This window comes from Solanum verrucosum, unplaced genomic scaffold (genome assembly GCF_900185275.1).
Source record: "Solanum verrucosum unplaced genomic scaffold, falcon-dt-bn FXZP01000277.1, whole genome shotgun sequence".
Lineage (NCBI taxonomy): Eukaryota > Viridiplantae > Streptophyta > Magnoliopsida > Solanales > Solanaceae > Solanum > Solanum verrucosum.
This window is the reverse complement of record NW_026019945.1, coordinates 542,637-565,793: the sequence shown is the minus strand read 5'-3', so window position 1 is coordinate 565,793 and position 23,157 is coordinate 542,637. Positions and strand designations below refer to the sequence as shown.

Below are 23,157 nucleotides of genomic sequence, written 5' to 3'. Positions count from 1 at the left end.
ATATATTTTTATTATACTAACATGTCATGTTTACGCTTAATTAAATATTAATACATAAATTTAAATGACCTTTCATTATATGAACACCCCATCAGTATTATTACAGAATAATTCGCTTTTAATTTTCGATTTTTTTTGTCTCATAGAAACAGGAATGGAGTATAGCTGTCTTTTCTATTACATTTGCATTATATTTCGAAAAAAATCTATTTTTGATGAATTAATGTTTTTAAAATTCAAATATATAAATAATGTTCGACTTGACTCGTTTTTTCTTCCTCTATTTCAATTATATCGCTTTATATTTTGAAAATAATTCAACTATTTATACCTATACAATATTAGGACCACATGAGATCCACATATATTGATTGATGATACCCTTTTATTGACAACTTATACGGTATAGTTAGATAAAAATATTATTTATATATATATATATATATATATTATATTGACGCTTCTTAACTTTTAATGATTTAACTTTTTTTAATATATTAATATTCTTTAATCGAAATTCTAACTACACGACTAAATAAAGAATACTTCTTTCAAATGGACTCTATATGATACGAATACAATACATTTCATATGGGAAAGGAAAATAAAAAAAAGTAGAAGATGAAATTAATATTTAAATAAAAGTATTTAAGCACGCTGTTTACTTTTTCTCTTATTTTGATTTTTATGCTTAAAAAGTGACACGTAAAGATTACAAGAAAAAAAGAAAAAGCAAATCAGAATAATAAAAAGTGGCGCTAGAAACTTCACCAAATTGGTTGAGTGAGAGAGAGAAAAATATACTCTCTCCGCATCTATACATATAGAGAGAGAAAACCTATATTTATAGAGAGAGAAACTCTAGAGAGAGACAAAGCCATGTGTTTATGTATATATAGGCTATATAGATTACAGTGAAAAAAACTCTCTTTTTCATTCCTCCATTATTCGTTCATTCTCTCAGCTGAAAGAACACAGAATTTTCAAGAAATTTATGATGCTTTGCAGTTAAAGCTTTGGTTTTTTGCAGATTTTTCTCGGAATTTATGATTTCAGAAAAAAAAAATCAATGCAAAAGCCCCGTTTAATGGCCGATTTAGCTTGCGTTTTGTTAGGGTTCAGGTGAGTTTTTGTTTTTGTGGGATTTTGTTTATATGAGTTAAAAACTAAAAAGTTTCTGTTTTTATTGTGTGTTTTGATGTTGTAGATGATTTTTGTTGTTAATTGGGATTAATCATGATGTGGGGTTGTGAGATCTGAGCTAAATTTACTGACTTGAAACAGTTTGGTTGAGTTTTTTTTCCATGTGATCAGCAATTTACTGATTTTTGTATTCTCAAAACCTTTTTTTAGACCTAAATTATTTTTGATGGATTAATACTTAGCATTTCAGTGAATGTAGTAATCAGTTTAAGAATTTTTCATGGTGGTCAATACAATTTGGGTTATGTGATATAGAAAATCTCAGCTAGTTTGTGATTTGAGGCATAGTTGATTGATTAATTGGATATATGGGTGTGGAGTGTTTGACAATGCACACATTGTGTGGTTGATATCTCGGATGGTAGCTCAATTAGAAGTTATTATCTCCGAAAGTCATCTTTTCTTTCCAATTGTCTCCAACAAAGAAAATGTGTATGCTTTTCTAGTGACCCTATGAGAAATCAACTACGCGGTTGTGCATTTTGGACTTTAGATCTGTGAAGGCAATTTAATTTATAGGGAGAGAACTGGCAGGAAATGGATTTTCAGTTTCCCAGTTTTTATTGGTTCCTGACAGCACTACTTCACTGTAATGTGTCTGCTGTTCTAGTCATTGCGTATGTTGTACGAGCACTGACATTGAAATCAGTGGGCTTCTAGTAAATGAAATAGAGGACTCTCTGCATAGGAAGAATGAGTTTCAATTTTTTAGGAAGATACATGTCACTTTCATCATTTAATATTCTTCTTATCTTCCAGACATTAGTTAATGTGTCATCTTTTCATTTCTTTCTGGTCTGTGTTAAGTTGAGATTTTGATTGGAGTTGCTTTTCTTGTCCCATATTTAGTAGTGAAACTTGAGCTCGGATGGTTTTCCTGCGGAACAGCATAGATTGCTTTAAACATTAAGAGCCACATTTCCTTCGTCATTCTTACATCCTGTTTGTTGAAAGGATGTCAGGTTTGTGCTTCCCATTTAATAATTGACTTTAAGAACTGTTATGGATGATCTTGTTTGTACATTTTATCTTTGTACTCACATACGCATATTCTGTGTGATATCTTGTATTCCAGAATGGTTGGATGCTTATGATGACGTAAGAGAAAGAAGATCAGACTTTGAGGTTTCAGAGGATGAAAGACGACGTTCAAGAATTGGTACTTTCAAGAAAAAGGCATTACATGCTTCAAACAAGTTCACTCACTCTCTGAAGAAAAGAGGAAAAAGGAAAGTGGACTACAGGTTCCCTTCAGTTTCGATAGAGGATGTACGTGATGCAAAAGAGGAGAATGCTGTCTGTGAATTGCGTCAAAGGCTCCTTGAGCGGAATTTGTTGCCATCCAGACATGATGACTACCATACATTGTTGAGGTGCATTTTTTTCTGAAAAATTATTCGGTTAATTTTTCATGTGTGTGAACACCTAGGTAGCAATGACAGTTTTCATTAGAAATATGGATGAAGAAGCAGTATTATTTGATGAAGTTGCATCCTTTAATGTATTTTGATTTTCCCTACTAATTTTTTTGAGGCTTTGCTTACAGTTGCATTGCTGTTTGTTTTCTGCACTGCATACTGTGTCCTTATATCTTGCGGCCAGATGTTTAACCTAATTTTTATTAACATTAATTTTGTGTAGATTCTTGAAGGCAAGAGATCTCAATGTTGAGAAAACTATTCCGACGTGGGAAGAAATGCTTAACTGGAGGAAAGAGTTTGGAGCAGACACAATATTGCAGGTATTTAATAGTTAATACTATTACCTCAACATTAATTTCACTATTGTTCTGTGTAATTGTAGATTCTAATTGGAACTTGTGACCACTCAGGATTTTGACTTTGAAGAGTTGGAAGAAGTATTGCAATTTTACCCACAAGGATATCATGGAGTTGATAGGGAGGGAAGACCTGTTTATATCGAAAGGCTTGGACAAGCTAATCCGAACAAACTAATGCGGATAACCACAATTGATCGCTACTTAAAATATCATGTCCAAGAATTTGAAAGGGCACTACATGAGAAGTTCCCTGCATGTTCTGTTGCCGCAAAGAAAAGAATCTGCACAACAACTACAATTTTGGATGTGCAAGGCTTAGTATGTTAATTCTATCAGTGGCTAATTTACTAAATTGATGATGTTTCTAACTTGTATATCTTTCTAATCTACATGGTCTGAACCATTTTGAACACTTAACTGCATTGACTAGAGACCTCTTTTTTCTATTACAAGGTCGTATTGACATGCATGAAACATCTGAGTGGTATTACAAATAGCTAGCATTCCCATGGGTGGTTTTACTTGGGTCTGGATCAATTATTTTCATCATTTTTCCAACTTGATCATACACAAAAGAGTATCAGATTTTTTCCCTCCAAATTGTTTTAGTAGTGCCCTTATGTAGCAATGAAGATATCATGAGTATTTTCTTGCATTAATACAATTTTGTGCTCGCCGTTTCCATTACCAATCATTCTCAATCAAGGAATTTTTCCCTGTGTCAAGTTTTTTGGAGTTTTGTTCCTCATGTTTTATTACTACTATTGGTTATTATTCAAGTTCAACTTCTAATATGGTATGCTGTCGATGCAGGGGATTAAAAATTTCACAAGGACAGCTGCTAGTCTTTTGGCGGCCATGGCAAAAATTGATAATAGCTATTATCCTGAGGTATAGCTGTTAACTGTGAACATCTATGTGAGAAATATAGGAAAAGAATATTATTGAATTGTTGTTGTGTACATTATTACATTGAGACCCTATTTATAGACCCTAGAATACAATCCTTTACCAAGTAGGATACTATTTAGTATTCCTATTTCTATTTCTATTACTATTCCTATTCTAATAGGATTGTATAAACCTATTCCTATTCTAATAGAATTGTATAAACATATTCTTATTCTAATAGGATTGTATAAACCTATTCCTATTCTAACACTCCCCCTCAAGCTAGTGCATACAATTCATGTACCTAGCTTGTTACAAATGTAATTAACACGAGGACTGATGAGGGGCTTGGTGAAATCTGCAAGTTGATCACTCGACTTCACAAAATTGACAATCAATCTCAATGTGCTTGGTCTTCTCATGAAATACTGAATTTGATGCATAATGCCGATAAAACACAGAGTGATAAAATTACAGTGTTGGAACTTTCCAAACCAAACTTGCAAAGACTGTTTCAGACCATAGAGTGACTTACGTAATCAACATACAAGGCTACTAAACTCCCCCTGAGCAACAAAATTAGGTGGTTGCTCCATATAGACTTCTTCACAATGCAACGGTCGTAAGTGCTCAAAATCTAGTGTAAAGTATATGGATCATGTTGGAATCACTAGACGAGTTGATATCAGACAAGTCACCGAAAAACTAGCCAGAACATGCTCATATGCCGGAGTATTAGATTTGATGGCTAAAAGTGGTCACAATCTAAGAAATAAAATTATATGGGTAGAGTCGGAATGATGTCACAACCCAACTAGAAAATATAAATTATATAGGATAGTTTGAATTTATGGAACGACCCCATTGAAAAAGAGAAATAATATGGGTAGGGTCAGAATGTTGGCACGACCCTACTGAAAAAGAAACGGGTAGGGTTGGAATGATGGCACAACCCTACGCAAATCAGATTTGAGGAGTCACCGGAAAGACGAATGGAACTATGCAAATCAAATCTGAGGAGTCACTGAAAAGACACATGATGCTATGCAACTCAGATATGAGAAAATAGTTCGAAAAAATCCACGGTACTACACAAATTAAATATGAAAAGTAGTCCGAAAAGATGCACGGTGCTACACAAATAAGATATGCAAAAAAGGTAGTCACCGGAAGGATGTCACGGTGCTACACAAATTATATATGAAAAAGTAGTCACTGGAATGATGACACAGTGCTACACAAAAAAGTAGACACCAGAATGATGGCACGGTGCTACAAAAATTAAATATGAAAAAGTAGTCACCGGAATGATAGCACGGTGCTACACAAATTAGATATAAGAAAATAGTCACCGGATAGATACACGGTGACCCAACTTTTGTTAACATAATCATTGGCCAGACGGGCAGCATCTATGGGTGCCACCCGCCGGCAGCGGAAGCTCTTTAATTCTCTACCAAGTTCGTAGAGGCTCTGATACCATGTGAGAAATATAGGAAAAGAATATTATTGAATTGTTGTTGTGTACATTATTACATTGAGACCCTATTTATAGACCCTAGAATACAATCCTTTACCAAGTAGGATACTATTTAGTATTCCTATTTCTATTTCTATTACTATTCCTATTCTAATAGGATTGTATAAACCTATTCCTATTCTAATAGAATTGTATAAACATATTCTTATTCTAATAGGATTGTATAAACCTATTCCTATTCTAACAATCTATAAATGAGACTGTCCAAATAATTTATCCAGACTCTATTGTCATGGCATACCTTTAATAATATCCAACATTTCTTTGTAGACACTGCATCGGATGTTCATTGTCAATGCTGGCCCTGGCTTCAAAAAGATGCTCTGGCCAGCAGCTCAAAAATTTCTGGATGCAAAAACTATTGCAAAGATACAGGTAGCAGAGGAATCATGTTTTTTTTTTGTGCACTCTCTAACTACAATTGACTGAATCTCTGTGTTCCAATCATTACTTTTGTAGGTGCTCGATCCCAAATCCTTGGGTAAACTACATGAAGTTATTGACCCAAGGTTCATTATTTGTTTTGTTCTATGTTTTTCCCTTGAAGAATAAAATCATTCAACCGTGTATCTGATTCTCTCTCTCTCTCTCAAAAGTCAATTGCCTGACTTTTTAGGTGGCTCTTGTACCTGTTCTGATGAGGGTGGCTGCCTCAGGTCTAACAAGGGTCCATGGAGTGATCCTGAAGTAATGAAGGTGAGCCATGCCAGTTCAGTTATATTCTTCTTCTATGATATATTCTTCATCTTGGTAAGCTTTATCTAGTCCTGGAGGTGAGAACTAGTTTGTAATAACCTGTTATTTTCTCCTCTATAGCTTGTGTATAACGTAGAGGCAACAACTGTGAAGGAAATCTCTAGAAAAATTGGTGACCAAAGGAAAATTGAATCCTATATACAGATACGCCCTTCAAAGGTAAATTTTCACTTTGGCATGCTCCTTTGTTTCTTTTTCATTTGTCTTCCTCTGTATGACGCAATTTATTATGTGTTCAGGGAAGGAGTAGAGACACATCCACAAGTGATTCAGTATTGGATGCTGATGACTTGTGTTCACCAATTAGAGGAAGTAGTAGCTCAATTTTGAGGCTGACCCCAGTTGATGAAGAAGTGAGTTTTGCAAAGCATAATGCACTTTTGTTTTTTTCATCCAACTCCTGTACTGCTCCTCCGCTAATATGTAGCTGCAGTGCACGCATGTGCACTTTTGCTTCTTTATATATCACACTTTTTTTGACTTATAATCATTGGTTTCGTAGGTTAGGTCATCAGATTCAACAGCCTATTGTAGCTGTGATGATGAATTCAGCCTAGGTGATCGAGGTGTCACTAATGAGCATGGATTGCTGCATTGGCAAGAGCAGTCTCCTGTGAGCAATCCAATGAATCCGTCCACTAATACATTGCCTCATTCTGGAGGTATTTGTCTTGTTAATCATGAATTCCATCAAAAGATCCTTTAATCGATAGCTACCTTCACTAATCACTAGTGTGTTGTAAGACGTGGCTTGGTTTATAGAGACACCATGAGAATTATAAAATGCTATTAGTTGAACCAATTCTCAAATCCATGATGTAGGCACATACAAGTTTTCCACTAGAGTGCAACTCCACTCCAGTAGAAAATGTTAAACGACAGTAGAAATCATAGGGGAGAGAACATGATTAGCCTCAGTTCTGTTTCAAAAGAAAAGAATAATTTTTGATAGTACTAGCAAGAAAGATAGTGGAATTCCATAGTGCAAATGAGTAGTGTCTGAAGTTATAATAAACTTGAGAGGAAGTTATGCTGCCTCGCTACACTTCTCCACCCTCCAAGGAAAAGAAAACCTTAAGGAAAGAATGACTCTTTATGAGTTTCAGAAGCGGGATTTCTCTTGCCTCAAAACCTTTTCCTTTTGGCATGTGAAAGGAATGTGGGAAATGAGAAACTTCTTGTTTTAAGTCTTATTCGCCTTGCTAAAAGTCTCCTTTGGCTAGTGGATGTGCTCACCTGGTTTGTTTTTGGCCATTGTATATCCACCTAGTGTTTTTTTGCTTATTGAAGACTCCACAAAATCTATACTCTATCCATCTCTTGCTACTCATTTTCATCATTTGTGTACACACTCTGCCATGACGTGCTTAGTCTTGTATATATGTAGTCTAGTCAATTGAACTCTGAGTTCTTCCAAGCTAAAACTCATGCTAGAATGGTAAATGTAAATTCATATATCGTGGGGTTCATGTCCATTATTCATGTTCTTTTTAGGTACCTGGGCAATTAATTGGTGTGAAAGAATCCAAGAGAAGATTCTGAGCAGCTGTTTCAGTTGTTTGGAAAGGAAACTGATTCCTTTCATACTTAAAATCTTTGCATTTATTCGTAGTCTTCCCTTCGAGTACTGGAGGAAACAGACAAATGTTTTTCCAACTAATGCATTGGAAGAACGACAAGGGAGCAGTTCATCCATTAATGACGAAGCAGTTCAAAGAGTAAGGGAGATCCATCCATGCATGCAGCGTCTTCATAAATTGGAAAATTTATTGGAAGAAATAAACAAAAAGCCCGCTGAGATCCCAGCAGAGAAGGATCGAATGCTTCATCAGTCACTTAACAGGATCAAGTCTGTAGAAGTTGACCTAGAAAAAACAAAAAGGGTAAGGCTCATTAGTGAGGCAGGTCAAAAAAATTCCACATAAAATATTTCCTTATAAAAAAGGTCTGTAAAACTGTGAGCTTAGCAGTGTTGTCTTATTATGTTTTATATGTTCAACAGGTATTGCATGCGACGGTGTTGAAGCAACTTGAAATTACAGAGTTAGTGGACAACCTAAAAGAGTCGAGCTTTCATGTAAGCATCACATAACAATATGAACATATTGTTGGTCATCATTATCTTGTCAGCTCTACAGTCAATCACTATATATGTGCTTAGCTGATTTATTGTCCTGTCATGTGATACTGTTTGCATCCATCTTGATACAGTTTGTGTCTTATCTGTCTGCTGTTTTATTTTATTTTATTATTCTTCCCATGTTTGGCAAAAAGGCTAGGGGGTTGTTGTCATGTGATCCAATTGGAAAACTAAAATGAAGGCAATTCATTATGTTGGCTTCTTACCGTTATGGTTGTCTATTATCATGCTTTAGCATCCTTCCTGCAAAGGCCTGGGAAGTAGATGGGGGTTAGACTCTGAGCGTATCTGCTGCTGGTAACATTGCCATCATGGTGGTGAGAACGGGAAAAGAGGAAAGGAGCGGGTGAGATGAGGCGGTGAAGTTCTAGTAAAATGGTATTTCATGGGGTTCATCTGATACTCTCTATTGATCCACTATCGAATTGATGATTGAAGGATGAGTTTATACAAGGCCAGGAAGCATGGCCTCATTTACCAGTATATTGGCTCGATATGTGTGAGATACTCTTGAGCTACTTGCAAGATATTCATTATAAATCCTGAATCTTTTATTTAGTACAATCACATTTCTACCGATAGGACACATTTTCTAGTCATAACAAAATGTGAAAGTTAAATGGTGGGTGTTTCTAATATGACTCGTATCGATATGGCTGCATATGACATATCATATTTTCTTTACTATTGGCTCTTGCAACTTATATTATCTTTCTTTCTTTCTGAAAGTATATTGTTTCAATTAATCCTTCGCGGACACAAGTCTGAGTTCTGCTGATGTTTTGTTGCAGAGGCGGAGATTGTGGTGTTGAATATTGAAATGTTGGAGATTCGAGTACCTGACAATGCGATGATAACTTTTTACTGCTAACTATGCTGCGAAGGGAGATGTTAGCTTATGCACCTCCAGCAGTGGTGACAAAGTTTTCCTTTTTTTTTTTTTGTACAATGTCCTTTACAGAACATGCAGTTGTGTTGCTGCAAGAAGATGTTGATTATACTGTACTGTTAAACATCTTAAAGAAAAAGCTTAAAAGAAAGCCTACCATCTTAATTCTGTTCCTCCATCCCATTTGATTATTATTTTTCCCTTATCATATGTTTATTTAAGTCGAGGCTAATCCATAAGCATGTCCTTTAATTTGGTCTCATCTGAATCTATGCTCTTTAATTTTGGTTGTGCACTTAATTTTGTATAAAATACAAAATTGAATAAGTAGACACACATGTTTTACACGACATAATATAAATTAATTTGAGTATATTTGTTGCAAATTGTTATGTTGGATGTGTGTGTCTATTTATTCAACGTTATATAAGTTGGATTGTCTATTTAATACATACCCAAAATTGGAAGACAAATGACAAAAACGGAAAAAAGTGTTATTGGTTTATTAAGATCAGCCTTTCTGGAAAACATCAGTCGTCGTTAAGGAAAATTTCTAGTGGATGTCTGTTGGTATTAGTTCTGTAATTCAACTTGCACAGTTCATAAACAATTAATTTCCTGCAAATTAATCAATTAATTAGTTGAGGCAAGTGGCCAACACGTTGTTAGTCAAATCACAATTTTCATTTTCCATTACGTATCCCTAAGTTAAGTTCTACTAACTTTTATTATCAACATAATTTAATCTGTTATACAAAATAATAAGTTATTCTCTATTATAAATAAATATAATAATGGTAGAAGGTAAACTAGAATTTACAGATTTTTCGTGAATCGAAATCAGAAGACTATGATTAACAATAATTACTATAGTTAAAACTTGTTTTTATCTTTTGAAAATTGCAAACCTAGCAATAGGAGATCGTCAAAATCCGATGCTATTTTTCAGCCTCTAATCTTTCTCTATAATAATTTAATGCTAATTATTAAACAAAATGTTAAGCAAAAATTGTACGCATTAATTAAGATATCATATAACAACTCTCTTGATCAAACACTTCTAGTTCTTAATGTGTAACTAATCCAACAACTCTCTCATTATAAATAGTAAAAATATATTTATTCAAAATTTTAACTCGATCTCTGCATTCTATTATATAGTTTAAATCTTTAACCTTTAGCTCTTTTATCTCCCTCTTTTCATCATCAACGATTCTAATAATAACTCAAATAATAACGCCTCAATCCTAAATAAATCAAGCTATGTTTGAAATATTTTCATCCTAATGTAAGAAGACACGGTCATGAGAAAGCCAATTTACGCGTAGAACGGCGCTAGCTGTAGATGCTGTACCCATTCCAATTTTTTCTTCTTCTTATTATATGCTTTTAATAATTTTATGTCGTTATTAAACTCAAAATATTTTCTATTTTAAAAATATATGAATATAAATATTTCCACTACGAACTCAAACTTACTGTAAACAATTAGCTGGCAAGAACTGAGATAACTTTGTTAAAAGGGAAAGAGAACAGATAGATCTCTTTCTATTTCTGAGTTTCTTTCAAAGATCACTTTTTTCTGGGTTTTTGTTGAAATTTTCTTCCAAGAAATCATCTTTTTCCTTTTATAATTTGTTATTTTAGCTCATTTTGCTATTATGGAGTGCAGACATTGTTTTTCTTGTATTTTTCTACTGTTTTCTTTCTTCATTTCAGCTTCAGCTTCAGCTTATTTATCAGGTTTGTGTTTGTTGTACTGTTTTTTTTTACCAATTTGGTTTCTGCTATGAATGTTCTTACATATTTTATTTTTTGTTATACAGATGGGATTTTTGTTAATGAAGGTTTAACTGGGAGGAATCTACTTCAAACCAAGAAACGTAAGCTCTTGATCATCATATTTTACTTTTGTTTGGTGGTCTTAGGAGCTAGATTTGTGGGTATTTTGTTAAGTTTTGTAGTAGCTGATTGGTTTGACTGAAGATCTGTTAAGTTGGGTTTGTTCTTTAGGTGTAATTATTGTTAAAATTGAAACTAAATTTGTGAAATAGATTGTTGGGTGTTTTGGTATTTCAGCTTATTTGCTTTTGTTTCTGTTTTCTGGGATCTGGATGTGTCATTTTGCCTTATGTTTGAGGTGAGGTGAGAGGAACCTTTTGTAGTTGAAGATGGAAAATGCTCTTTTTTGGTTTATCTCTATGCATTATTATTATTCTTGTTTTTCATTATTTTTCTATTTTTGTTGTTACATGTTGTTCCTTTAGCCTTGATTATCTTATTATCTTGCTGTTGTTTCTACTGCCTCTTTTTGATCATTCTTTGAGCCGAGGGTGTAGCCGGAAACAGCCTCTCTACCTTCTCAAGGTAGGGGTAGAGGTAAGGTTGTGTACACTCTATCCTCCCCATACCTCGCTTGTGGGATTACACTGAATTATTTGTTGTTTTCTTTGCTGTTTTGTCTTGGTTATGTTCTTACAGTCAGGTTATGTCTTAATATGCTTGAGTGCCTTTCTAATAAGGAAGAAATTTTAAAAAAAACATGCAATGGTTGTGTTATCCTGTAATTATGGTTAGTAGGTTATTGCAAATATAAGGACAAAACCAAACTTTTTTAGGATAATGAATGTTTAAATTGAGCAGCTTGTGACATTTCCATATAATTTTGTAGTTGATATCATGTGATAGTTTTGCTAAGTCATTTTTAGTGCCCTGTGCAAAGTTCAATAAGCAGTAGGATGTGCTGCAATCTGCTGCGTATTCTCGCACTCTGAAGTTCTGCATAGCACCGCATGGATTTGATAGAGATGTTTTTTCCAGTTTGTTTTCTTGATACTGTGGCCAGGAGTGTCTGTTTGATGATACTCCTACGTACAAACCTATAGGATAGGGCTTGATTTCAATGGTAACTTTGTTTTCTGGGCTGTGGATCTTCTTGTATGCTTTGTTCATCCACGGTGATGGAAAATGGAAAGGGAATGGCATGCCAGATGGTATAAATGTGAAGTACATTATCGTGTATTGCAGCTTAGGTGTGTACTGTGTGATTGAAATGGCATCTAGGACTGCCTATTAGTTGAGTTGAAGTATGTAAAGAGAGCTCGTTGATAAGGATAACGTTTATGATGGTACTGGATATATTTTAAATTGAGATGAGTCAGATCAAGGAAAACACGATAGATCATAGTTCGTAAAGTTTTGCTGATCTCTCACAATTCATATGTTGCTGCATGTGTGGTGACTTAAAAGCAATTTAATCTTGTTTTCGTCCATCAAGTAATTTAAAAACATCGATGTACCTGAAACATGGAAGCTCTACAATTTCGTTAACCAGGGGAATATGACACCCTAAGTTGCTTGATAACTTGCTTATTGGCGATTGTGAGACGCACATAGTTTTTGCATGTTTGTAACTCACTGATGATCACTTTACAGTGACCAAGAAGATTTCTGTTTGCTTAAATTATTTACCTCAAGAGCTTGAAATGCTTGCTGAAGAATGCTTTGCTTCAATATTTATGCAGCTTGTCCTATCAGCTTCGAGTTTCAAAACTACACAGTCGTCACTACCCAATGCAGAGGACCGCAATACCCAGCCAAACAATGTTGTGATGCCCTTGCGCAGTTTGCTTGTCCCTATTCAGACTATGTGAATGATTTGACAACTGATTGTTCCTCTACCATGTTCAGCTACATTAATCTTCACGGGAAGTACCCACCTGGTCTTTTCGCCAGCGAATGCACTGGTGACAAAAAAGGGCTACCATGTCCCGATTCTGCACAAGCAGAATCTGCCAATGCTAATAATAGTCATATGAGCAGTAGACTATCACCAATCCTGATGATTGCAACAGCTATTATGGGCTTGTTGTTGTTGCTTCTCTGAAGACCTCTTCAAGGTTGTGGCGGTAGTTTCTGTATTCTTTATTGTCAAATATTGTTTGAACTCTGGATTTTCTTCTACCACGTTACCTCTGATTAACGATCAACAAGAAACTCATTTGAGCCTCCTCTTGTAATTCTTGATATATTACAACAACAGTTACTGCTGATACTTGTGTATTGAAAATGACTCTCCTTGCTAAACTGAGGATCTGTTAAATATTATTTCACTTTGTTGTATTTTGAGTATGGGCGATTGTAAATGTTTTCCTTTTTGTTCTTCCTTGTTGAAATCCCCGTGGGACGGGGACGATTAGGATGTGTTCTGGTGTTGATTATTGACATTTCTTCTGCCAGATAGCAGTTCGTCCATTAAGATGAACTTTGATAAAAGAGTATCTGCATCCCCACTAACATCTTTTGGTAGTAAATCACAAGTTGACAATGTGATATTAGGTGTGTGTGCATGAATATAGTAGGTAGATATAAAAGTTTTGCAACCATACAGTGGCATAGATACCTGCTTTCTAAACGGTTAGTGTCTACGCATGCCTTACTCCTACCGTAGACTATTATATTTAGTGTGTCTTGTAGTATACTAATAAATGTATCCATATTTGCTGTCATTTTGTTTGTTTGGATAAGGCTTCTGTGGTTGAGGATACAAGATATAACATATAAACCAATACAAGGAGCATTGGACAAAATTCACTTTCATCAGCCAAGTATTCTATTCCTCTGGAAATGAAAAAGATACACACAACTGGAAAATTCTAACAAGTTACAACTTACAATAAATGGCTGCTGCTTCAACAAGCGCTCGTGTTCCATTGCAGAACTTTTCAGAATTGCAACGCGGAAAGAGGAATAAAATCCCCAGCAGTGTTCTGTTGCTCCAGATGTGTCGCGAAAAGAAGGAAGTCAAGCAATTACATGGCCAACTGATTCTCAATGGATTAATTCATCGTATTCCAAATGGAGCAAAGCTCGTAGAATCCTATGTTGGAGTGTCTGAAACTGATGATGCATTGTTAGTCTTCAACTCATCAATTCAATCACCTGATACATTTGCTTATAATGTTATGATCAGAGGACTGATTCTTAGCAAACGCCCTATAGAGTCGTTGTTTTTGTATGAACGATTAGTAACAGATGGACTATCACCGGATAGCCACACGTATACTTTTGTTCTAAAAGCTTGTTCCCATTTGAAAGCTGTTCTTGAAGGTAAAACAGTACATGCACAGATAATCAAGAAGGGAATAGAACCAAATACCCATATTTGTAGTTCTTTAATCTCTATGTACTCCTGTGCTGGTGATATGGCATCTGCAAAACAAGTTCTTGATGAATTCTCAGAGCATAACAATGTCATTTGCCCCTTTAACTCCATGATTACCGGTTATATGAATGAGGGTCTGGTAGAAGAGGCCATTGAGATATTCGATACAATGGGAAATAAGGATACAGCTACTTGGAGCGCGATGCTATCAGGGTATGTTAAGAATGGTATGCACGAAGACGCGCTTGTCACATTTCAGAAAATGATGAGTTATAATGTCCCATTGAATGAATCTTCACTTGTGTGCACTCTATCAGCCTGTGGAGAGTTGGGAGCTTTGGATCAAGGAAGATGGATACACAAGTATATCATAAACAAGAGGGAAATTGTAGTGAGTGTCAATCTTGGTACTGCGTTAGTTGACATGTATGCTAAGTGTGGGTGCGTTGAGTTTAGTTACCAGCTGTTCGAGAAAATGCCTCGGAGAGATGTTGTAACTTGGGGAGTGATCCTTTCGAGTTTTGCAACACATGGACAAGCCAAGTTATGCTTCCAATTGTTCGATGAGATGATAGAGTCTGGAGTTGAGCCAAATGGAGTTGTATTTGTAGCTATACTCTCTGCCTGTTCTCATGCTGGACTCGTCGAACAGGGATGTCACTATTTTGATCAAATGGTACATCAGTTCGGAATAAGACCATCCATTGAGCATTTTGGATGCATGGTTGATCTTCTTGGACGAGCTGGGAGGCTTGCAGAGGCAGAACAGCTCGTTTTATCAATGCCAGAAGAACCTAACTCGGTCATATTGGGTGCATTGTTTAATGCTTGTAGAATCCATAACGACGTTGAAAGAGGGAGGCCCCTATTCAAGCGACTAATCAATTTGGAACCCTCACCTGATCGATATAAACTAGCAGCGTCTTTGTTTGCTAATAATGGAGCTGATCATGAGATCAGAAAGTTGCTGAAGGATAAAATTTTGGAAACTAGATGTGGCTTGAGCAATATTCAGGTGGATGGGGTTGATCATGAGTTCATGGTCAGTGATATCGCGAATGACAGAGCTCAAGATGTCTATGAGACATTAGGAGGATAGCAGATCAACAAATCTGGTGAACTCATTTGATGTGTGAGGGCTTCTGTGAAGATTGTAAAATTCAATAAAAAAAACTAACATCTGTTGCTGGAAAAGACTATACATCCTTGGAAGACACTACCAAGTTAAATTTAAGCACAACAAAAAGGGCAAAAGCTACTACTGCACATGCAAAATATTACCAGCTTGCTGATACATTTGACTCTGAAAAAATGTAGCTGAATGCGAACATAGCTGCTGCTGATTGACACTGAAAAGTGATACCAACGTAGTAAAGTTACATTCTTCCACTGCTGTCAACCCCCACAGAAACATTGATCGAGAAAGGACATTCCTTTAAGCAGAATAGAGCAGTGTGTGTGTGTGGTGCAGCAGAATGTAATCACAGTACCTGCAGGAAATATTAAAAGGACCACATGATTACAACACACGGCTTAAGGACATAATCGCAGTTGCATGGATCTGCCCCCTGAAGTAGACGGGACAAGTACCTCAAAAGAAACACAACCTAATGTAAGAACAATCTCATATTCATATAGATGAAGCGATTTAGTGATACCAACAAGATTTCCTCATTGATGTTTACACGACATCATTCAACTTCAGATCCAACAGGATATGAAGCAACTGAAAATCCAGTCAGTCCTACAACTGTCTAACCAGTGACGAGCACTTGTATCAACACAAAACCTGAAAAAGGTTCTCTTTTATTATAAGTGTAGAAGTCCAACTTACAAATATTCCCTCCATTTGGAACTACCTCAATAATCTAAGATTTTGTACATTATATACTTAGCAGATCCGCATGACTGAACGACATAACATTAGTCTTACACGTAATGTATAGATAGCCTTATATTTGCATCTTTAACAAATGATCTAATCATTGATACAATAGTTGTTCTTCGGCCATGAGGCACTTCAAAACTCTTGATCTTTGGCAATACCACCTGTAGTTCCACTGACCCAATAATCACCACATAAACTTGCGTCTCGACCTATGACGAAATTGCTTTTTCATCACACACCAGGAAGTGGGGAAGCTGCTCAACTGTAGTAAACAGACAAAGAATTTGTATCATAATCAGGTATATGATAAACATTAGTTCAATGACGACAAGAACAAAATATTCATAATCGAGTACAGGCTAATTGTCAGTTTGATTTTTTCTACACCAATCTCCTCAAAAGAAGAGATCATAGTCAAATCAGAAGTAAATAATTTCAAAGAACCAAAAAAAAAAAACAACTAAGCAAGAGGCAACCGAAAGAATTGACATCTTAAGCAGGTAGAGTGACTTCTACATTTTAAAATGCAAATTTGGAATACGATTTCTACCGGAAATAAGAAACATTAACTAATTTTTCAATTCAAGGTATCGTGTCAAAGTCAAGTTTGTCAATAAGCATGAGTAAAAGTGTAAAACTACTGCAACAAATTATGTTCAGAAAGGGTAGCTTACATTGCCAATCAGCTTAGCCCCATACCAAGCAGAATCTACGCCATATGGGGGAGGAAGTACTCTGATTCCATTATTCATGCATGGGGGAAGAAGTCCACACACTTCCTTCTCTAATCTTTCTGCAATAAAGTTCATAATAAGAAAAATCAGTACTTTCCTTGAATATTGCATTTCTTCTTTATTTCGTCTGTTAACACTTCTGATTTTTACTTTCCTAAATTAGAAGAACACGGACAAACACATGATTCCATCAGATACATTGTCTAGGGAAAAAGAGCATAAGTTGCAATTCACCTGCTAATCCAGGCAAACATGCACTTCCCCCAGCCAAAACTACTGTTTTGTACCAGCTATCATCAACCATTAATTCAGCATCCTGGCAGTGCTCCATGCACAGCGCCACAGCATTCTGCAAACCCATAGCACGCCTGAAACAAGACCACAGATCTACTTATTTTCCATACTACAGATCCTTGTTCTTTTTTGAGGTAATTGGGGGGTGGGGTCAATTGTGTTTCACCATTTTAATCCTCAAAAACACCACTTTGTCTAAACGATATAAGCCAAGAAATTGGCGTCATCAGTTGACCACAGTAGACTGTAGCCTCAAAATGATACTACGATGTCTAGAACTACCCCCACCCGCCCAGAGTACAAATCTCTCTCTCCATTCGCATATAAGAAAATAAGTCTCAGGAAAGACCTGATGCAACAGGGTTCCAATTGACTACATAGTCCAAATCCACTTTGTCATGTACAGGATCTACTCCAGTTTTTTAAAGGCCTTTATACCCTAGGGGAAGTAATTGAAAATGGGAGTTGTTCAATAATTCTTACTAAAGTTCCCAGAATAAGGTAATATGGACGTACACTCCTGCAATGTGAGGCTGGAACAAAATCTCTCCTGTTTTAAAGCGCTCTTCTGAAAGTGTAAAGCAACCCTCAGATGCGATCTGAAAAGATGCACTGGTATCTTTGGATAACTCAGCTTCATAATCAAGCGCAACATAACAAAGGTTCTGCAATATGAACCAAATGAACCTCAGAAAATATACTTGAAAACATCACTAAGAAATAAAAAGTAACCGTAACTCTCATGCAGCTAGGCTTGTCAAGTCTATGTTTGTCACAGGATCAATACTAACTGAATCTAACATGATTTGTGTTGGTAAGATAAAAAGAACAGAAAAACTTGTACACTAATAACATCTTTATTTTTGAATAAACAAAATACAGTGAAAAAGTGAAGCAGAAGCTCTGCAATAACTCTTAAATTTGTAATCACATTCCTCTCCAGATACCATAAATTTCTGGAAAACTTAAACTTGGATTACTTCGCAAACCTTACATTGATTATTGTAATTCGACAATGTGTAGTAAAGAAGAAAATCACAAAGAACTCACAACTAAGATATGCATTTAACATGGTTTATTGAGGTTATCCGCAGCTAGTGCATATGCAGTAGTGCTGCAGCTATGATTATCTGACCAAGCACTTCTCAAGATTATTAGTATCTAGATGTGGCAGTAGAAGGACACGACACGACAGTTCAAAAATTTATGTACAGCGAAATGGTTTCCAGTAACAAAAATGATACCACGACATATTTTTGAAGTGATTCAGTAACTGTTAACTTGCAAGGTAGAAACAGTGCAAAGAATCATGTCTAGGTGAAACCGCCTTCCTTCCCACCCTAAATGTTCTATGGACAGAAAGTTGATACCTCTTTCAGTGTCCGCACAGTGTAAAGTGACCCAAAATAAATATTCTTTTGTTGCATCTGCTCCTTAAGGAATCCTGTAAGCTTCAATGCTCCAATTCCCACAACTTCCACACCTACTTGGTGCATGACTTTACCGTAAAGAACTGTAAAATACCAACAAAGTGGCTATACATAAATTATTGAAACAATGCAATCGAATTGCAGACACAAAGAGAAATAAAAACATGCAATCCATGTAAGTTGTTCATGAAGAAATTTAAGAGTAAATTAAATCATCAGAAAGAATAAACAATTAGTGAGCACAAACTTTCTTTTTGATAAGGTAATTCAAAAGGAGTAAAGCAAATGTGAGATGAAATTAGTAAACAAGAAACATTGGAAACCATCTGTGATTCATCTCAGGGGTTGTCTGGTCATCGCTGATTAACTCAGAAAGCTGGAGAATAAAAACTTACTTTCTAAACTATCCTACTAGCAACTCAAAAAAACAAAAAAACTATCACAGTTCAAAGAATTAAAAATGAATGAGTTCTATAAAGACAAGTTTACAATAAAGTCAAAGAACAACCATAAGTCCAGTACATGAATAAACAACTTACTTGGAACAATAGATGTCTGGTTAAATCCAATGTTGACTACTATTCCTGAAACTTTCCTTGCAGCAAATAAAGCTAAAACGGCCTATATTTTTTGAAAGAAAGACATTATGATACTATTATAAATCCAAAATCAGATTATCACTAAAAATTTGGAAGAATCTTGGTAATGTATGGTACAATCTTAGAAAGAGAACAGGAGAAGTTTGCCAAGTTGGTCATGACATTTTGATCATTTTCTCTCCCCATGTTAATAATATTTAGTTTTTGCCATTAACAATAGAAAGCATCAAGTACTTCATTAGTTAGTCAAATATGTATCAGATATTATTAGTGGAAAGCGAGAAGTGGGGCTATTTGACTGAACAAAGTCCATAACCGTTAAATAAGAGAAATATGTACTGTTATTTTATGTTAATTAAAATTTTCAGGGATGGAAAACTACTGTAATTAACAAAAGAAGTCAAATATATTAGGGTGAGGCTACATGGGTATGTATTAAATTGGTGGTAGCAGCGCCGAGTAGCCCAATGCTAAGGCACGAAAGATAAAATCCAATAAACCTAAGGACCAGGGCATGCCACAACAGCAAACAGGTGAATGCCTGACTAAGGAAAGGCACACGATAACTGTGAAAGAAAAGCTTATCTGTGATATACACTAGCTTATGAAAGGAACAGATTCTGCTTTATATGTAACATGTTCATAAATGTCGCTCAACAATGACATAAATGTTTTCTTCTTCCTCAGTCTAACAAAGTTTTTCTATGAGCTTAGAACTTTTAAAAGTACAACCAAGATTGTTATCTAACAAAGTTTTGCTACAAGTTTAGAACTTTTAAAAGTACAACCAAGATTATCAAAACTAACAACTTTAATCACCTCTGGAAATCCAACAGAAGTTGAAGGAAATGAATAAGTACTACCTGGTTGACAGCACAAACAGCAGGAACATTCATGTCAAATAATGCAGAATGGATCGCGTCTTTTAACTGCGTTCTAGCTGCTTTATCAGATTCAGTATCTGTATAGGTAAAGAGAAGTTAGAAAGAAAAATAAGAGAACAAACATAGTGATGAACTTTGAGAACCCAACTACACCCTCATACGTGCACCAAGAGCCACTGAAAAGATCTTACTATGCTCACTTCTTAATAGTTGAGAGATAACAATTCAAACCTATTTAGCACCTTACCCTCTTGCTCAAAAGTCAAATGGAAGAATGTTCAAAAATAGAGTTGCATGAGCTGATTCATCAAGTAAAAATGGACACACATGCATATATTGTGAAATAGTATTTGCCCTCTAAACAACAAATTGAGTTATTGATAGGTTATATTTACAGAAATTTGACTGGATTTTCAGCAACACCCAAATAGAAACTGACCATCATAATGGCAAATTGGAATGGACACAATGATCGGCTGTGTTGAAGTTTTCACCTGCATCCTGCATAGAATCCATAACAGCAGAAGAGAGAATTTTAGAAAAGGATTCCAGCAACCTTGGGTCTCAGTAACAAGCTCATATCTTATCTTCTAATTCCGGTTTGTAGGGAGCTATATGTAATACTCTAAAAAAGATATGAGGTGTTTTAGTAATTCTGGAAGTCATTGTGAATCCAGCCTTTTATACCTTATGCTCTCTTAGTGGGTAAAATTGGTGATTTATAATATAAATAGAGGAAATCTTGTTAGTGAATTATATGATAAACAATCAGATATGTGCCACTTTGGCAACATAATGATAAAGAGAGTCCTTTCATAGATAAAATTTTGATGCAGATTCTTCTTTGGCAACCAGATGTCCATATTACAATCAATTAATAATGTAAAAAATATCGTAGAGGCCTGTTATTATGGTGTTAAAAAGCATTTTATGAAAATCAAATTATGTTTGAGAACCAAAAACCTGTTTAGATTGGTCAACAATGGATGTTGGTTTAGGTGGTCAAGCATCTTCAAGAAAAAAGGTACATTTACGACTTCTAATGTTGTCAGATGAGACCAATGTAAAATGACACCAAAAATGAATGGAACACGAACCTGGTGTATATTGTTGAAAAGAAGTGTCTCAATCTAGAATACATTGGAGATTCAATGTTGCCAAATTCCTGTCAATGGGACAATTTTTCAGGAAGGATTAGGGTGAGAATTTGTCTAGCCCATGGAACACAACAAATAGTTCGAACAACAAAGGCCTCAAATAGTCAAAAGTGCAAGTGATTTTCATAAATTGACAACTACAACTGTAAACTCATAAGAAAGCTCACCAAGAATGTCGCTGATCTCCCTGACGGAGCACTGTACTTACTCCAACCAAATTTGCAATAGCCTGACCCACCTTTTAGTGAGAAAAATCAGAAAGATAAATAAGCTCAAAGAAATCATTTCTCTTTGTACTGTTCACATAATGCTCTGTTACATTAGAATTTATCCTCGAATCAGTAAAAGAAAACAACTAGAGCCTTATGCCAACTAAAAGATCGAGTGTAACACATAGAAAGACACGCACCGTCAATGATAATAGCACCAGGTACTTGAGCACGTTGACCATAAATACTCATGAATGACAATTCCGGTACTGAATTTGGAAACGTCCTACAAATCATACACCTTATCAAACCAGCTACTGATATCCTCATCTATAATTCACTCCTTTATCTCATACTCCCTCCGTCCCAAATTAGTTGTCATATTTCAGTTCAGCTAAATTAGATTAAACCAATTGTAACTTTTCTCATGTCACGTTAATTGATCAAAGTTCACCTAATATTGACTTTTCAAAAGCACAACTAATTTTCAATCAAGTAACAAGGAATTTACCTAAGAGGACCAGATCTCAAGTGAGTTTCAGCGAAAAAAGTAAAATCCCAAGGCTCATGCTGATTCTGAAGAAAGTAAATCCATAGCCGATTATCGGAAACAATGAATTTCCACGATTTACATACAGAACTCAGTTTAGCAGACTCTTTTGGCCCTAAAATCTTCAAAATTTGAATGAAAATATCTAACGGAATCCGATCGAATTCTCCGGTGGATGCCGTCTGTACATACATCATCATCTGGTCAAACCGATCCATGGAATTGACAGTTGAGGTGGAGTTACTCGAAGTGGAACGAGTAGATACGGATTCCCATACCTTGCGTAACAACATAGCCATGGTAGTGTTTTTATTGTTCTGGCACGGCTCCAGTCATGAAATGGGAGAGGGTATAACAGTTTTTAGCTGAATATGGAACTGAAATTCATCTTCATATTTGCAAAGATAGACTGATTTGAGCAACACGTGGATAATACGTTTGCCAGATATATATTTTATCTTCCGCTAAAGTTAAAAAGGTCAATTTGGTGTGCTAATGAATGATTGATTTAATGATTTTTGATTTTTTATATCAGCCTATAAAGTGTTTTCACTTAGGAATTAGTTCATACCTTCATTTTTGACGGTCTTAAATTTTCTCTTATCCTACGAGTGTCAGTATTTGTTTTTAAACTTTGTCAACTCATGTGCATTCATTTGGTTAGTCACTTTGATTCTAAATGATTTTCAATGGTTTTTTTTTTTGTGTTTACTGACATCTTAATGATTAAATCAAGAATTGAATCGATTAATCAGTATCGTAATAATTTTATAATGAATTAGCATATCTATGTTTAGAACTTCTCTCCCAATTTTTGTATATAGAATATATATATATATGAATTGATGAATATTCATGTTAGGTTTTTAGAAAAAAAAAACACTTCAAATCTCACTAAAAGTTAAAATTTGCTTACAAATAATGAAATGAATAACGCGTGAGAACTAATCCCAAAATAATATCTTTGAATTTGGGAGGAAAATATGGTCTATAGTCGAATTTTCAACTACACACTCATATTTTACGGATATGCTATTACCCCTGAATTT

General features: G+C 35.3%; 5 protein-coding genes across 7 annotated transcripts in view; 3 read left to right on the top strand and 2 right to left on the bottom strand.

Moving 5' to 3' along the window:
* LOC125809205 (THO complex subunit 3) overlaps positions 1-23,157 on the bottom strand; it is a 152,162-nt gene that overhangs the window by 26,269 nt on the left and 102,736 nt on the right. The gene's annotated exons all lie outside the window — the stretch shown is intronic.
* On the top strand, positions 784-9,353 carry LOC125809072 (phosphatidylinositol/phosphatidylcholine transfer protein SFH13). 2 transcript variants are annotated; one of them, XM_049488740.1, is made up of 15 exons: positions 784-1,122; positions 2,053-2,165; positions 2,279-2,576; positions 2,845-2,944; positions 3,035-3,301; positions 3,797-3,874; positions 5,685-5,789; positions 5,874-5,923; positions 6,011-6,110; positions 6,231-6,329; positions 6,410-6,523; positions 6,673-6,832; positions 7,665-8,053; positions 8,173-8,247; positions 9,102-9,353. In XM_049488740.1, exons 2-15 carry the CDS (start codon positions 2,159-2,161, stop codon positions 9,120-9,122), a joined length of 1,863 nt encoding a protein of 620 aa, XP_049344697.1. In that variant the 5' UTR covers positions 784-1,122; positions 2,053-2,158; the 3' UTR covers positions 9,123-9,353. The 2 variants fall into 2 exon arrangements, with proteins under 2 accessions (XP_049344697.1, XP_049344698.1); XM_049488741.1 differs by having other exon boundaries at positions 806-1,122; positions 2,056-2,165.
* Positions 10,502-13,325, top strand: LOC125809259 (GPI-anchored protein LLG1). The gene is made up of 3 exons (XM_049488927.1): positions 10,502-10,942; positions 11,026-11,082; positions 12,724-13,325. Exons 1-3 carry the CDS (start codon positions 10,861-10,863, stop codon positions 13,083-13,085), a joined length of 501 nt encoding a protein of 166 aa, XP_049344884.1. The 5' UTR covers positions 10,502-10,860; the 3' UTR covers positions 13,086-13,325.
* On the top strand, positions 13,879-15,462 carry LOC125807368 (pentatricopeptide repeat-containing protein At5g66520-like). Its single transcript, XM_049487069.1, has one exon. It carries the CDS (start codon positions 13,879-13,881, stop codon positions 15,460-15,462), a length of 1,584 nt encoding a protein of 527 aa, XP_049343026.1.
* Positions 16,143-22,531, bottom strand: LOC125809156 (actin-related protein 8). The gene is made up of 12 exons (XM_049488814.1): positions 22,070-22,531; positions 21,759-21,844; positions 21,517-21,587; positions 21,290-21,357; positions 20,632-20,693; positions 20,172-20,269; positions 19,249-19,330; positions 18,650-18,792; positions 17,796-17,944; positions 17,220-17,353; positions 16,926-17,044; positions 16,143-16,513 (listed from the first exon to the last, which is right to left on the bottom strand). Exons 1-12 carry the CDS (start codon positions 22,405-22,407, stop codon positions 16,436-16,438), a joined length of 1,428 nt encoding a protein of 475 aa, XP_049344771.1. The 5' UTR covers positions 22,408-22,531; the 3' UTR covers positions 16,143-16,435.

Bases quoted from the DNA above. Each gene is read 5' to 3' on its own strand.
- LOC125809072 (XM_049488740.1), top strand. The intron at 3,302-3,796 runs GTATGTTAATTC...CTGTCGATGCAG, and splicing joins TTTTGGATGTGCAAGGCTTA to GGGATTAAAAATTTCACAAG. The intron at 3,875-5,684 runs GTATAGCTGTTA...ATTTCTTTGTAG, and splicing joins ATAATAGCTATTATCCTGAG to ACACTGCATCGGATGTTCAT.
- LOC125809259 (XM_049488927.1), top strand. From the start codon at position 10,861: ATGGAGTGCAGACATTGTTTTTCTTGTATTTTTCTACTGTTTTCTTTC. The intron at 10,943-11,025 runs GTTTGTGTTTGT...TTTGTTATACAG, and splicing joins AGCTTCAGCTTATTTATCAG to ATGGGATTTTTGTTAATGAA. The intron at 11,083-12,723 runs GTAAGCTCTTGA...ATATTTATGCAG, and splicing joins TCTACTTCAAACCAAGAAAC to CTTGTCCTATCAGCTTCGAG.
- LOC125809156 (XM_049488814.1), bottom strand. From the start codon at position 22,407: ATGGCTATGTTGTTACGCAAGGTATGGGAATCCGTATCTACTCGTTCC. The intron at 21,358-21,516 runs GTGAGCTTTCTT...TCCCATTGACAG, and splicing joins GGAGATCAGCGACATTCTTG to GAATTTGGCAACATTGAATC. The intron at 17,354-17,795 runs GTACGTCCATAT...GTCTTGTTTCAG, and splicing joins CAGCCTCACATTGCAGGAGT to GCGTGCTATGGGTTTGCAGA.
- LOC125807368 (XM_049487069.1), top strand. From the start codon at position 13,879: ATGGCTGCTGCTTCAACAAGCGCTCGTGTTCCATTGCAGAACTTTTCA.